The following is a 15,569-nucleotide window of genomic DNA, read 5'->3' as shown; positions in this document are numbered from 1 at the left end:
TTTTGCTAAGAAACAAAGCATCGAACAAGTTAGTAATAGACGCAAGGACAAACTCAATTATGCAACTGTCTAAGCCCCACGGTGGGCGCCAAATTTGTTTACTAGTAAAATGGTACAGTTGAATTTTTTACGTGGTTTATAGACAAGCAAACTGATTTGTTGATCCAAAAATGATAAATAAACTAGATTAAAAATAAGACTTAGCGGTTAAAATAAAAGGAAATGACGAGGTTGGCTCCGAGAGCAGTGCCTCCGGGGACAGAAATAAGAATAATACAAAGAGCAAGTAAAGTTATTTGATTTAGCTTGAGAATAGAATGTAGCATAAGTTTTGCGAAGAATTTTGTGTGTAACAATGGTTGTTGAGTCTACTATTTATAGCTATACCAAGAGAAACAAGATTCTAGAATCAAGCTCCTCTTAAATGACAATAAAGGGGGCCATTAATGAATATGTAACGGCAGCTCATGAATGCAAATATTCTTAGCAACGGCTGCCCATTTAATGCTAGGGAATATTTTTTATTGAATGCTATCCGATGGCAAGCATTTGACTCTGCTCACATTGGTCATATTCTCTTCGGGGTCATCCCGAAGTCAATTGCAGTTGTTGTTCTCGGTACTGGTTACTACGCAATTTACTTTCTACCTGGTTTCGGTTCCACGTGTCATGTTGTCATTCAATCATTTAATGTAAAACAATTTTACCCTGCAAAGAAAAGGCTCATTTTTTCATGGATGCAACCTTTGACGCTTTGCCTAGTGACTGGCCTGCTCACTCCATTAACAGTAATATAATAGCTGGCCATTCCTCTAAATTTTTATTAAATTTAAATGGCAATGCTCAAATAAGCCACCATGATCGTCGGGTAAACACTCCGAGTTTCTTGTGAAGGTTTGGATGTTGAGTTCTTTGATTCCAATAGTGGAATGTTAGAGGTTACTCCACATGTCTGTGAAATACATTTGCAAAAATCAAGTTGTTGATTATCATGAAATTCATAGGGATAATTGTTTTTCCTTCTATTTTTGTAACCCAAATCTGAATGTTACTCTCAGACACCAATGCAAAGTTCCTTTCAAGCATTTTTCTTTAAATACGAATACAGTAATCGAAGCAAAAGCATTAGTATGATCCTTTTTTTTAATTATACAGCCCATACTCATGCAGGGAAAGCTTTATATAAAATAAAAACATAGCTTATTTCAAAAGCATGATGAAGTTATTACGTTCGTGTTCGTAAAGATTTATCAGAAACCATTCCATACATGTACTAAGATGTTTATCAAAGTCAAGTCCCACTAAATTCGTATAATTGAAGAGTAACATAACCAATCTAACTTCAGTTTTTCCATGATAATTACAAGAAAAGTTTCTTCTTTGCTAGTCAAGAAAAGAAGTACATACCACCAGAAATGCTACTACGTACAATTGCAAAGGATCTCTGAAAAATAAATCCAGATGCAATATTTCAAGGTAGGAGTTTCAAAGACAATATGATGAAATAATTAAAGCACACAACAATATATAAATATCAGACAGAGTCCTACACGTTACTGCTCCATATGCTGCTGGCTAGTAGGGGAGGATAGTTCCCTCTCACAACCAAAGTTATCATCCTCCGGTTCACTCCAATTTACATTATTAGAGCTATTGTTGATACTGGGATCGGAACTAGCAGTGCTGCTCGTGGCAAGTGGCGAGTCAGAAACACTACCTGTCTTGTTCTTTGTGGAGCTAGACCGGATACCATTTGCTGAAGAAGATGAGACCCTTGTAAGAACTGGGCGTAAGGTTCCATTAACACTTCGTCTTATATCCTGTTCAAAAGAGATCCATAAACGTAAATGTATGATATAGAATGTCACATAATGCTTGTGATAGGTATGCCCGAAGTTTGCTTACCAAGTGCATTAGTAGTTAACTTTTTTAATTTGAATATTTATTGAAATTAAATGAGCATTAGAAGGTATGTACCATGTGCCGTAGAGCCATATCCAAAGATTTTTTGGAAAATGATCTTCCGAAGCCTGAATTTTCCCGGGACAAAGATTTCTTGGAGGGGTTCTCGTGATATGGATTATCATCTTGCTTCGGGGGAGCTAACTTCCTCATGTTTACTACCCTTTCAACCATCTGTGTGCCGATCAACACAGGGTTCACATCATCTTTCTCATAACCGTGCCCCCTACTTTTGGACAGTAGAGTGATTGCATTGCTCAAAATAGTAGCATTTGCTGCTCGTCCTCTAGAAGGAGAACATGATTTCCGTCTGGGTTTTCCATCAGAACTTGAATTAGTGGTAGAGGGTCGAGCACCAGGTGCAGTCGGTCTTCCCCTAGATGCAGATGCAGGCCTTTTAGGCACCAATGTCTTAGAATTGATAGAAGAATCACGCGAAAGACTTGGCGTCTCCAAGGGTTTCAATGGCCTAGACTTCACAGTTGGAGAGGTACCTCGTGATGGTGCAGTTTTTTTCGAGGTTGTGGTTCCCGTTTTTGTCAGCAAAGAAGATCGAGCCCCAGAAACCCGAGAAACCGATACAATAGGAATGGACGATGGAGTTGATGGTCGACGAGTTGGTGTTGCTGACCTTGATGCTGACTTGGAGGCAGCTGGTTTCGAGGGTCTACTGGTTGGGGTAGAAGAGCGTGGAGCAGCTCTTGTTGGAGTCGAGGATCTTCCTGCGGAAGCAACAGGCTTAACAGAAGGCAATGTTGCTCTTGAAGTAGGAGTCGAAGCTCTTGAGGGCTTGGATGCAGAGATACGAGGACGTCCAGTAGGCGTTGCTGACCTTGTGGAAGTTGCCTTTTTCCCCCCGGCTGATGAAGGCCTTCCATTTCCAGCACAAGAGTTTTTGCTTCTGGACAAGGCCGGCTGTCCAGTTGAATTACTCTGCGAAAACGGTCCTTCGAGGGAATTCTCAGGCTGCAAAATCAAGCAGTTCAGACTAAATATTGTTTTGCCAACCACCTCAATATAACTGTAACATTGTATCAGCATTCTGTGGTACTAAAATGAGTATAATACCGTGTAAGCATTTAGTGGCACTAAAATGAGTATATTCTCGTATAAGCATTCAGTAACCATGTGAATCTAATATTGCATTGATGATTCACTCGGTTTTCTACCATGTGTAGTACAAATGTAAGAGTTAAGAGAAGAAAAAAATTCTTCCTTTCATTCTCTAAGAAAGTTGTCAAAAACAAATATAGGGATTTTTTAATGTCAGCCAGCCAAATTATCGATTAAAAATATTAGATAGGATTACTTCAATTTTGTCAACTGCTAATGAAAGAACCAAACCGGGTGTATACCAATACCTATCACGGGTAAAAAGATGAAGATCGAGAGAAACAACATTAGCAGTCCAGAATCAAAATAAAATCCTTCAGGGTATTAAATAATTTGTATCCATACACTATAATGAGTATATTGTACCTGAGCTAAATCCTGCTCGATGCTTATTTTAGATTCTGGAGCAGTTGTACTTGAATTTGTCTCTATTTTACAGTCTTGAGCAGTTGAACTAGAATCTGTCGCATTCTCGCGTGGTGCAATATTCTGTTCTTCCACCTCTAGTGATGGATTTGAAGGGGTATGAGGCAGTGAAAGGAGCCTGAAAGCCAGTTAGTAGATAATATAATAATGTGCTATGGCAGAACCGTCGTGGAAACAAAATATACAACTTAACCATGGTTACATTATATCATGATTCATGACTAACAGCCTTAAACCAAATTCTTGTAAGGAAGTCTGACCTTTAAAATCATATTGACCATTTAAACCAGACTGTTAAACTTTGGAGAACAGCCTTCTTTTTGTTGAAGACATGGAAGCAGAATCAATATAATCGCACATGATTTCTTTTTGCTATCTAAGGTCTCAAGTGCTTTGGCTAAAATTTACCAACAGATAATGATCCTACAGCGCACAAAATAAATGAGCAGAACCTTTGTTTAGAAGATGTATTGCGACCGAATTCTAAACACTCATCAGATAGGACAAGAAACTGAGGATGAAGAAATCCTACAACTACTACTACGCCTCAATTACAAGCAAGTTGAAGTTCTCTATATCTATCCTCACTGACCATATAAACTCGTCTCAGCAACAACAACAACAACAAAAAATCCAGTGTAATCTCACAAGTGGGGTCTGGGGAGGGTAATGTGTACGCAGACCTTACCCCTACCTTGTCAAGGTAAAGAGGTTGTTTCCGATAGACCCTCGGTTTAAGAAACAGTGAACGGGAAGCAACCAACAATATTACCTCATATAGCATTTTCCTTCTTAGATTACTTTTTTCTTTTCGATTAATAACTGGCTTAGAGTACAATGACTGAAAATGGATCAAGTAAAGACAAACTCTATACAACTTCCACGAAACATTGCTGTTAAACAACTTTTTTCTTAGGAATGCCAGAAAAGCTACCACCTGTGACACACCACATTTTGAACTCCCAAATAAAATGTCACTTACATACTGTCTGTCCATAAACTATTCAGTTTCTTCATTTTGCTCAAAACAATAAATAACAATTAGCACATCAAAGCAGAAGAAAGATATGCCAGTAACAGAATCGGCCAGCACACACAAATGTTATAGTAATAATACCAGTCATAGTCGTTCTTGTCATTCTCAGAGTTTAGAAGATAATCTTGATTAGCAGGCTCTGTTGATGTCCCATTTGATAACAAAGAGAAGTCAACCTCTGAGCCTGCAATTAATAAAAGTGCCAAATTTTATACATATAAGAAGTGAAAACAAAGGAAAACTTCCAAGGCCACACTCCAAATTTTTCAAAGTTGGTTGTACTCAAGATTTAAAATTAAAGAACATGCATTTAATATGAATATGGTTAAGTGGGGATGGGAAGAACCCCCAAACGGCAGAGTACATTTATTTTATTCTGGAAAATTTTTGAAACCAGAAATTGACAATGCTGCAAAAAAGCATCTAGATACCTAATTGCTGATCCGGTTCCTCAGAGTTATGTTTAGGAATTTGATCATTCATCTCCTTCTCGGTACGACGCATCTCAAGAAACATTGCAAGGTCTTCATCTACTTCCCTCATCACCATTCCTAAAGTCCTTTCTTGTAGCCTACATTGCACTGATGCCTGCATTTCCATACAAAAACTCATTTAAATTTCCAATAATCTTATCTTTAAGTAAGAAAACAAATCAAAATAACTCATTTAAAAGTCCAAAATCCATTCTTTAACAAACTCAACAAACAACTCATTTAAAAAGTCCAAAAATCCAATCTTTAACAAAGAAAACAAATCAAAATAACTCATTTAGAAGTCCAAAAATCCAATCTTTAACAAAGAAAACAAACAAAAATCAAATCTTTACAATGAAAACGAATTTTTTAAACTAAAAAAAAACCATTTAAAGAGCTTGCTAAAGGATCTACTTTTAAATGAAAAATATGCACATAGATTCAGAAAAAAAGGAGCAAATCCCAGAAATTTAAATGCCTAATAAACACCCATTTTCACTCAAAAATGACATTTCTTCAACATAGTGAAAAACAAAAATATTCAGTTAGATCATTGGATCTGACTTGTAAAATGGACCTAATAACAAAAACCAACCATCTAAATTACATAAATACTGTAAAAGCTTACATCTTTACTGAAGAAAAAAACCTTCAGCTCATTTTCACTTAAGCCACCACCCCCACCTAAAAAAAAAAAAAATGAAAGCCAAAGAAACAACTAAATAAAACTGACACCTTTTGAGATACATACATATATTTCAAGATTGCACCGCAAAAGAAAAACAAGCAAGCAACAAAAGGAAAATAATAAATCTTGAAATCATTAGATACTTACTGCCATTGTAACAAGATTAGAGCTCAAGGTTGTATTAATGGATTCAAAAGCTCAAAGGAAGAAATAAAGGGAGAATAAAAAAAAGAAAAAAAGGAAATAAAGGGGGTCAAATGGCAGCTAGTATAAGTTCAGAAAAATGTCAGAGAGAAGTGTGGAGGGGTTTAAAGTAAAAAGAAAACTTAGAACATGAATGAAATCAAATTTGTTTGTTGGATTGTGCTTTGATAAGTAAGTCACAGTCTGTTTTATTATGTGATGTGCACAAGAAACACCAAACTCAAGAGAGAAGTAGAGTTTGAAATCAATACAATAACTTTTTATTTCATCAAATTCCCTAATTTATCCAACCTAGTTGGTATAACTACTAACTTGCCCTTTCTTTATTTTCTGCTCCACTTTTATTCAAAAATTAAATCTATATTATATATTTTGAATTTTTCCATAATTGCTATGTTGCTCAGATCTTTCGAAAATTGTCCAAAATTATGTATTATTTTTTTTTAGAATTTGATACGAATGTGACAACATTTTCAAGTAAACAAACAACATATCATAACTGAATTGATTCAACAAAAATAATAAACCCTTCTAGCAATTTTGGACCCTTTAAAAAAATTGTTTGTTATTTGAGATATATTAGCTCGATTAATTCAGATTCATCCGCTACGGCCATTAAAGAGGTCGAACTCGCAAAAGAAATTAAGAGTTAAAGGATTATATGCATCCAATTATATCTTTGCATTTGTTTATTACTAATTATTTGTAATTCAATGCGAGCAATCATATATAATATCATTATAAGTTGCCACCTATTATGTTCGGAACCAACTTTCTTAATTGGTATGTCAGTTTTTTTAATTCTATTTGGAAATTACTTACCAATCTTTAATTTTGTCACTTGAAAATAAAGTAAAGAGATCTAGAAATAGAATAAAAATAGTATATGGTGAGTCTTTTAAGTATGAGCAAATATGTAAATTTATTAATTTTTTTGCTTGACTAAAATTTTAAATTAGCTCTAGGAGTAGTCTTTGACAAGGTAAAACTAATGTACATGATTACACTTTATATTTACATAAAAACAATGAATGCAAACTATATATCTTTCATACACATATTTATCACTTAATCATGTAGTTTCACTTTTTATATTTTAACTGTAAAAATTAAATTATTGAATTTAGTATAAACAACGAATGTACATAATCTTTACCCTTTTTGAAAAGGGAACACGAAATCTTTGTGTTAGTTCATTCACCATGCAATACTTGAAAGTGATGTTTTACTTTTTCTTAAACCAAATCTTTCGTTATATATGCATTCAAACGCGGATTTAGAGCGAATTTTAGTGATTCAACCGAATACATTATGTACAATTTTGTTTGCAACCTTAGGTCCAAAACAAATGAAATCAGGCACAGAAACTGCATTTACATATCATTAGGCCTTTATAGATTTTGAAATAATTGCCCTTGTTACCTTTTTGCTAAAACTAGGTAAAATCTAGGTATTAGGTGCATAATTGAAGAGGATCATTTCATAATCATATTCTAACTTTTTGCAATTGTAGTACTAAGTCATTTTTCAAAGTGAATAAAGAGCATTTGTCAATATCTTTTAGTTTGTGGGGTTCATTTATTCCTTTGCACATGTTTGGGACAGAGCCTTCTTACTTTAGTAATTTTTGATTGATATCATTTCATAACACAATTTTATCTCCTACACTTTTTGTTCTTTTTGCCTATGCCATTGTTTTTATCTAACTCTTAATATTCTTATTGTCATAAAAACCCTTCTCCTTTTGATATTATCAAACAATCAGAAAATTATAAGTTTAATCTTACCAAAAAATCCAAAAGTTGAAGATAGAGGTTATCATCCCAATGTTCTTTTTTTTTTTTTTGGGGAAAATTCTTGGGGAAATCCGCAGTCGCTATCCTTCGTGTACGTACTGGGTAACCTGCTCATTGTGTAATAGCTCGTAAATCATACAAGAGATGTAAACTGCACTAGGCAACTCTTGTGTAACGAGTTTTGATTGAAGAAGCTGCTGGTAAGAAAAATCGATATCAGGTCTCCCATGTGAGAAACCACTTAGCCAACCCTCGCAGCCATCTGAATGTTTATAAGAAGGAAAATTGTTAAAATTCTTGTCTAGTATCACTGCAGGATTAGATCTCGCCCAGTGATTCTAAATGGTGTAATTTCAAAACAACCAGTACAGAAAAGGAAAAAAATGTTTTCATTTTAATGATTGAAACTTCTAATTTTCTTTTTTCTATAAAGTTTTTTTTTTTTTAATCTGGGGTTCTTTTTGTTCTGGGTGTGTGGGTGGGGGGGGGGGGGGCGACTGATTTGAATTTAAACAATAGGATATATAATTAAGTAGCACGATGTGACATGAAGAAAACATAGGCGCTAAACCATGCACAAATATTAAATTAAAAGATGTTCACAAGTTAAGGAATAAACAGATGTCACAACCTCAATATAATAGATTACAAATTTAGTGAAGCAAGTATTCACACACTTTGACTAAGACAATGACGGAGACTGAATTTGAAATAGGAAAACACCGTTTTCGCTTCAATATAACTTTCTTTGTATTAATGGAATTCTACAATATTTATTTACAAACACTGGTAATTTTTATCTTGCACAATATAATTATTTTATAAAGGATATTCAATTTAAACTTTTTTCGAAATGTAACTCTGCCCCAAACTGATCGGGCACTCCAAGCAAATCTGAAGACGCGATAAGTTTTTTCTGTGTGCAATAAATGAGAGGAAAGGATCATGGTTTTACATTATTTTTGAAAGCTATAAGTGAATATGTCTATATTTAGAGAAATTTTAGGGTATATTACTTGGTGGTTAAGTCACTTTTCTCTTGTAAATAGAGGGGTTCTATTCTATTGTAATTGATCCCAAAATCAATAAGAATTATCTCTCCCTACTTTTCTCTGCAATATTCTTCTTCTTCTTTTATTGTTCATAACACGTTATCAGCACAATGCTCTAACCAACTGGTAAAAGCTTTGGGATTGAGCATAATGATTGTCAATTGTTCCATGAACTTCCTTCATGATTAAATTCTGGATTTAAGGTATGTATTTTACTGTATTTTTCTCTTTTATTCTATAAAATAATTTTAAATACAAGCAAAGATTTATTTTTTTTTATTATAACTCTAATGAAGTTAGTAAGAAATTATAACCACTCCAAGTGGTAAAATTTCTATGTCTTGCCATGATCAAAGTCATGTATGATCGCGAGCACAAGAAGTGAAAACCCGTCCCATTGAATTTGCTTCATTCTCATTCCCTTAAGAGAATGTGCTAGCAATATGTGATAAGTCTGAAAAAAAATAAAATTATTACCGTTAATGTATCAATGGATGTGGACGTGGTAATAGACGAAATTATAATCGTCATCGTTGTGATAATGAGAATAATAAGGATTCTCAAAATATTCCTTCACTCTGTGAAAGTAATGCTTGTCATCGATTTGACATAAAATTTTGTAAAGCACATATAAATGACTATGGTCCATTCATGATGTGAATGTGACAACATGTGATTTATTAATACATATTTATTTTTGTAAGAATATGAACGTGCTAGTGGTAGTGAATATACCACACTCACCTCTAGAAGGAGGCTTGAGATGATATAAGAAAATAATGTCACTATTATGGCATGAATGATCATTGGTCACGTACCTATTGCACGCCAAAATATTTTGGTAATGTGATTATTAAAAAATAAAATTAATGCAAGAAACATATCTTGCATATGATTTGACCATAACCATAATGGTATAACTTTCTCTTTAAAAGAGATATTCACCATATGAATGTTGATGAATATGTGGTACAATAAAATTAATTGAGAACTCTGCAAGAGCCAATTATACTATTTTGGAGAAACACAATTGATTACCAATAAGGTATTGTGTTGTAATAAGTCTCAAAGAAACTTATTCAGTTTCCAAAGTATACGTGAAAACGGTTGATTATATTGAGACTATAAATAAAGGAAAGATTTAATATCTTCTATTACTGCAACTTGTAGCGGGATAATATGCATATGAAAAGCTACTCGCTTTATTCTTCAGTTTGTACTATACAAATAAAAGAATGCCATGATGATAGGCTATAATTACGTATTTTAGTCGCTTGTTACACTCTAATTTACGGCACTTTAATTGAGTTTGAGCTTTAATCGCTAGTGTTTTGCACTAATTGTGTATTTTATGCCTTGTAGGAGAGATTCCGAGCTATGTAGATATTATGGAATGAATTCAAGTGATTTGGAGCTTTGAAATCTGAGTAAAAGCCCAAGGAATCAAGCCGGGATCGTGTTCGAGGATCAACGGATGATAGTTAAGAACGAAACGAAGAATCGAGTGGGCATACGGTGCATTGTCTAGTAAAATACACATAACTTTTCGCTCAGAACTTCGTTTGGGCTCCACAATATACCATTGAAAAGCTATTCGAAAGGGCTACAACTTTCATGTTTTGCATTTTTGCAGATTCCCACTACCGTGCCGTACGGTGCGCCGCATCTGTGCAATTTTCCAACAGTCTGTCAGGAAACAGCTCTCTGAACTTCCCCACTGCCGCGCCGCACAGTGCGTCGCAATGTGCGCGCCTGTACAAATTTTATAGAGTGATTGGCCTATTTTGTGCGGGAGAAGGTATTTGTGTATCAGCCCAACCCTACTTGGTATATATACATGAAAAAATATTATTTTCGTGACTCTGGACACACTTTAGACCTAGGAAGAGCACGGAGCCGTCGTGGAGACCGGAGATTCGACCTAAGGAGGCAAGAACACACTAGGAGCAAGGCGGAGAATTCTTCTATGAGTTTGTCACTTCCTTCTTCCTATATTCATTATTGGTTATGAATTCTAGTATTGTAGTTATGCATACTATTATGAANAGCTAATTTGTTATCTAGGGTTTTGATGGAACCTCTTGAAGGATGATTTTCTTGTTATGTTAATATAGATTTGCCGTAGTATTTTCTCTATTTGTTCAACTATATTATTATTGTGGTTGGTTGAAGAGCTCTCAATTAGCTGTGCGTATTTAGTATGTACTACTCGGGAGAGAGTGCATATTTAGGTAGTTGTTGAACAACATCACTCCCGACGTATGTGAGGAATCAATAACCAAGGGTTTAAAGGTGGGATTAGGGATAACGAAACCTTGGGTATGATCTAAGTGAGCTGTAACTAAAGCCAGCTAGCGTAACTCGGGAGAGTATGTCTAGTAAATTATCGTAATTACTCGGGAGAGAATTATAACACGCAAAGCGCTCATGATCGGTAGAGAATACTTAGGCAAAATTATAAAAGACATAGCGGGAAGGATTCCAACAATTGGGAAAATCATAACTCTAGACCTCCTTAATCTTTTCTCCAACCTGTAGTATCTTTAGTGTTAATTTATTATTTTAATTTGTTAGTTAGTTAGTTAAACACAAAAATCTTAACATCTATAAGTTAGGAATTGTTCAAGTTTGTCTTCTTAGTGATAGTGAACAGTTGTAGCTAAGCCTTAGTTCTCTGTGGGATTCGACTCCGGACTTGTAAATCGGATTATATTTTCAACGACCGCTTAGTCCTTTTTATAAGGCATAGTTGGGCGTGATCAAATTTTGGCGCTGTTGCCGGGGAACTAACGGTGTAGCTGTAGGTGTACATATTGTAAGGTTTCAAGTTTGAACTTTTATTTTTATTTTTTGTATTTGATTTTTATTTTTTAATTTTTTGGTTTTACTTATTAATTTGAGAAACATGGCATCTTGGAATTATGAGAGTTTCGATGTTGGTAATTCTACTTTTGATCCCCCTTATACATATTGTGGAGGAAACCACCCAGGGCAAAATTATCAAAATATTCCTGAGAGCGAGTTTTGTGCACCAACTCAATCTTATGTGTGGAATGTGTGTGATATGTGCGGTGGTCAAGATGGTCACTTTCATGGTTGTGCTTATATTTCTTATTTTCCCCCAACCCTTACTTTGATGGTTCTTCTTTTTCTTGTGAAGTTAATAGGAACAAAGAACCCAGGTATGAGGACCCGAAAGAGATCGAGGATATGCTAAAGTGCCTTATGGAATAATATAATGAGATACAACTGCGGGTACAAAGGTAAGGGGCAACTATTTACAACTTGGAGGCTCAAACGAATAAATTAATTGAACCTTGTAAAGCGCAACAAGTTGACATTGTGGATAGTAGCCAATATGAGTATGAATTGGCTGCAGAAATTGCCATTATACTGGAGGATTTAAAAAAATACGAGGATGAGCTAGAGGAGAAGGCCAGAGTAGAACACCAACAATCAATCGAACTAGATTTTGAGGATGCCGATATCGTAGAAGAGATACTAGAGTCAAACAAGGATATTGAGGATACATATTTAGTTGACTCTAGTGTCATTAGTGTTAAAGATGTTGACAATCCCAATGTTTGTGTAGTTGAGCGCATTGGTCCACACTCCAAGCATTTTTCCACATTGTGTATGGATGATGATATGAAAATAGAGTTGTCCGAGCCACTTGAGGAGTCAAGGAGTAAGGAACAAGATGCCTACATTCTAGAATTCTTCGTGCCAGAAAGTCGGGAATACACATCTCATCCAAAGGCCAAGAAGTGCAGAATACTACAGCCCCCATTTCATATTACATGGGGTAGTTTGACTCGGCACGGAGTTTAAGAAAAAAGAAGAAGACTTTTGAAACTTGTGGTCTTAAAAGCTTAAGGGGTAAAAAGTTTGTGCAGCCATGACATTTGTATGGCTATAAAAGCTTCTCATTAAGGGTAAATGGGTAAAATGAAAGAGTTTAAAGTTGAATTATTTTCAAATTTAGAAATGTGTCATTTGTTTTGAAACAGACTAAAAAGAAAAGTACCTCATTTAATATGAAACGGAGGGAGTACATTATTTTATTGGGCCAGTCAGATTCGTTCTACCACCCCAGGAGCATGATCACAGAGCAGAATCAAAACTTGGGGTATAATTCGTAAGTTCGAAGTGGAGGCAGAAAGTGATTCACGTCGTGCCGCGATGTTAAATCAAGCGCTTGTCGGGAGGCAACCCAACTTTATTGCTTTCTTTTATTTATTTATTTATTTATTTTTTTATTATATTATTTGTGTAGTGTTGATTTTTGATTTTCTAGGAGCATGGAAAGCAAAGTTATTCGAAGGATGCAACAACAAACCGGATGGTTGGAACAAATTGTGAGGTACCCGCACGAAGGCCCAGGCCTGGGAGAAGTCTGAGTACCCCATGAGATGCTAGTGCTTCGGCCTTTAGCCTACCAGGGAGTTTCTTTTACCCTCTTGTATGTATGGGTGTGCATTGGGGACAATGCACAATTTTAAGTGTGGGGTGAGGAGATTGTCTGGGTGACTTTCTATGATATGTTAGTTATGTTAGTTTAATTGAATATTTTTTTTTAAATAGAAAAGATTGGACTTTTCCCGACGATGGATCTATTAGACAATTTTCTTGAGGGATTTAAGTCTAAAGAAAAAAAAACAAAAAGATTTTTTTTTTGTTAGGTAGTGTAGCAATTCCCCTTTGATTTTTCTTTGTGCCGCGGTTCTTTTTCAAGGGTTTTATTTGAACCGGGTGTAGTTAGTTTTTTCTTTTTAGGAATAGGAGACATTGTGTTGTGTTTTGAATTGAAGCAATATCTCTTGACGCTGTTATACCTTGAGAATAATGAGTACTTTGGCTGTGACGCTTAGGCTCAGTTTTTGACTCTTGTAGAAGTACCTTAAATTGTATGTTCTTAACTTTGCTTAACTACTTTGACTAGAGTGTCTTGATGAATCCAATCCTAAGTGAGTTATGTGCCATGTGTGTGTGAGGTTTGGATGTTATTCTGTGCATTGCATTTGATGCCTAGAACTTGCCCTGTGTGTTTGCAAAGCGAAATAGTAGTTTTGTTCAGTCTTGGAAGTGATATAGACGTTTCTTTGTTGAGCCAGATATGTATATTTTACCAGCCTAATTGTTATGTATCATAGTTAACCCCTTTGAGCTTGTAATCCTGTTTCTTTGGCAACCACATTACAAGCCTTACCCATTTGTTTGAATTAACCATCTATTTGAACCATTGTAACCTCTCATGAGCACTTGAATTATTTATGAACTGTGTAGAAGTTAAAGTGTGGGGTGACTGGTTTGGCTTTTGAGTGGAACTAATGAAATAAGGAGAAAGGTACACTGTTTTGAACAAGTAAGAGCCACTTGAATTGAAAAAAAAATATAGTTGGATTGTTGTGGGAAAAAAATATATTCCTTAATAAGTGGTGGCTTTTGATGTAAGTGTGCTTAAAGAAGAATGGGGTAATATATATTGAGGTGAAGGTGGAGTTTTGGTTTGACATAAGTAAGGGCTTGAATGTTAAAGTATATGTATTAAAGTGCTTAGGTAGGTGTAGTCACTCTTATATCTAAATGCATCCTACCCGTCCCGCAGCCTACATTACAACCAAATAAAGTCCTACTTGATCCTAGACTGAATGAGCACGATTAGTAGAGTAGTACACTACGGGCAAGCCTATGGTGCATCTTTTGTGGCATATGAATGTCATTTCTGAGAGTGAGTGAATTCTTTCCATCTTGAGTTCATAATTGTTCTTAACTTTTATATTGTGTGGAACTACTCTCTTTTGTTGTGTGAGGGTACTCGATTCATGAAGGAAAGGTAATGCCAGTGACCTCTATATTAGAGTAAGTGGGTGAGTTGTGAATAATGTGTGGTACTTGTCAGTCAAATCTTGAGGTGAAGATGTTACGCTTTTGTGCTTAGTCTATTTTAAATATTCTTGGTATGATGAGTTAGGAGAATTGTTTAAAAAGGTCATGTCTATATAAAGTGTAGTTTGATTACTCGAGGACGAGCAATGATTTAAGTGTGGGGTGTTGATGATAGGCTATAATTACGTATTTTAGTCGCTTATTACACTCTAATTTACTACACTTTAATTGAGTTTGAGCTTTAATCGCTAGTGTTTTGCACTAATTGTGTATTTTATGCCTTGTTGGAGAGATTCCGAGTTATGTAGATATTATGGAATGAATTCAAGTGATTTGGAGCTTTGAAGTCTGAGTAAAAGCCCAAGGAATCAAGCCGGGATCGTGTTCGAGGATCAACAGATGATAGTTAAGAACTAAATGAAGAATTGAGCGGGCATACGGTGCATTGTCTAGTAAAATACACATAACTTTTCGCTCAGAACTCCGTTTGGGCTCCACAATATACCGTTGGAAAGCTATTCAAAAGGGATACAACTTCCATGTTTTGTATTTTTGCGAATTCCTACTACCGCACCGCATGGTGCGCCGCAGCGTGCGCCGCATCTGTGCAATTTTCCAACAGTCTGTCAGGAAATAGCTCTCTGAACTTCCCCACTGCCGCGCCGCACAGTGCGTCGCAGCCTGCAGCGCGCCTGTACAAATTTTATAGAGTGATTGTCCTATTTCGCGCGGGAGAAGGTATTTTCGTCTGGGCCCAACCCTACTTGGTATATATACATGGAAAAATATTATTTTGGTGACTTTGGACACACTTTAGACCTAGGAAGAGCACGGAGCCGTCGTGGAGACCGGAGATTCGACCTAAGGAGGCAAGAACACTAGGAGCAAGGCGAATAATTCTTCTACGAGTTTTTCACTTCCTTCTTCCTA

General features: G+C 35.6%; 1 protein-coding gene across 2 annotated transcripts; it reads right to left on the bottom strand.

The window, feature by feature from the left end:
• On the bottom strand, positions 1,316–6,120 carry LOC109228820 (mucin-19-like). 2 transcript variants are annotated; one of them, XM_019394046.1, is made up of 7 exons: positions 5,846–6,120; positions 5,639–5,694; positions 4,969–5,125; positions 4,619–4,721; positions 3,442–3,619; positions 1,978–2,928; positions 1,316–1,820 (listed from the first exon to the last, which is right to left on the bottom strand). In XM_019394046.1, exons 3-7 carry the CDS (start codon positions 5,084–5,086, stop codon positions 1,554–1,556), a joined length of 1,617 nt encoding a protein of 538 aa, XP_019249591.1. In that variant the 5' UTR covers positions 5,087–5,125; positions 5,639–5,694; positions 5,846–6,120; the 3' UTR covers positions 1,316–1,553. The 2 variants fall into 2 exon arrangements, with proteins under 2 accessions (XP_019249591.1, XP_019249590.1); XM_019394045.1 differs by lacking the exon at positions 5,639–5,694 and having other exon boundaries at positions 5,846–6,119.

This window comes from Nicotiana attenuata, chromosome 7, assembly GCF_001879085.1.
Source record: "Nicotiana attenuata strain UT chromosome 7, NIATTr2, whole genome shotgun sequence".
In the NCBI taxonomy this organism is placed as follows: Eukaryota; Viridiplantae; Streptophyta; class Magnoliopsida; order Solanales; family Solanaceae; genus Nicotiana; species Nicotiana attenuata.
Note: the sequence above shows the minus strand (reverse complement) of the source record. Positions and strands in the feature narration are given on the sequence as shown.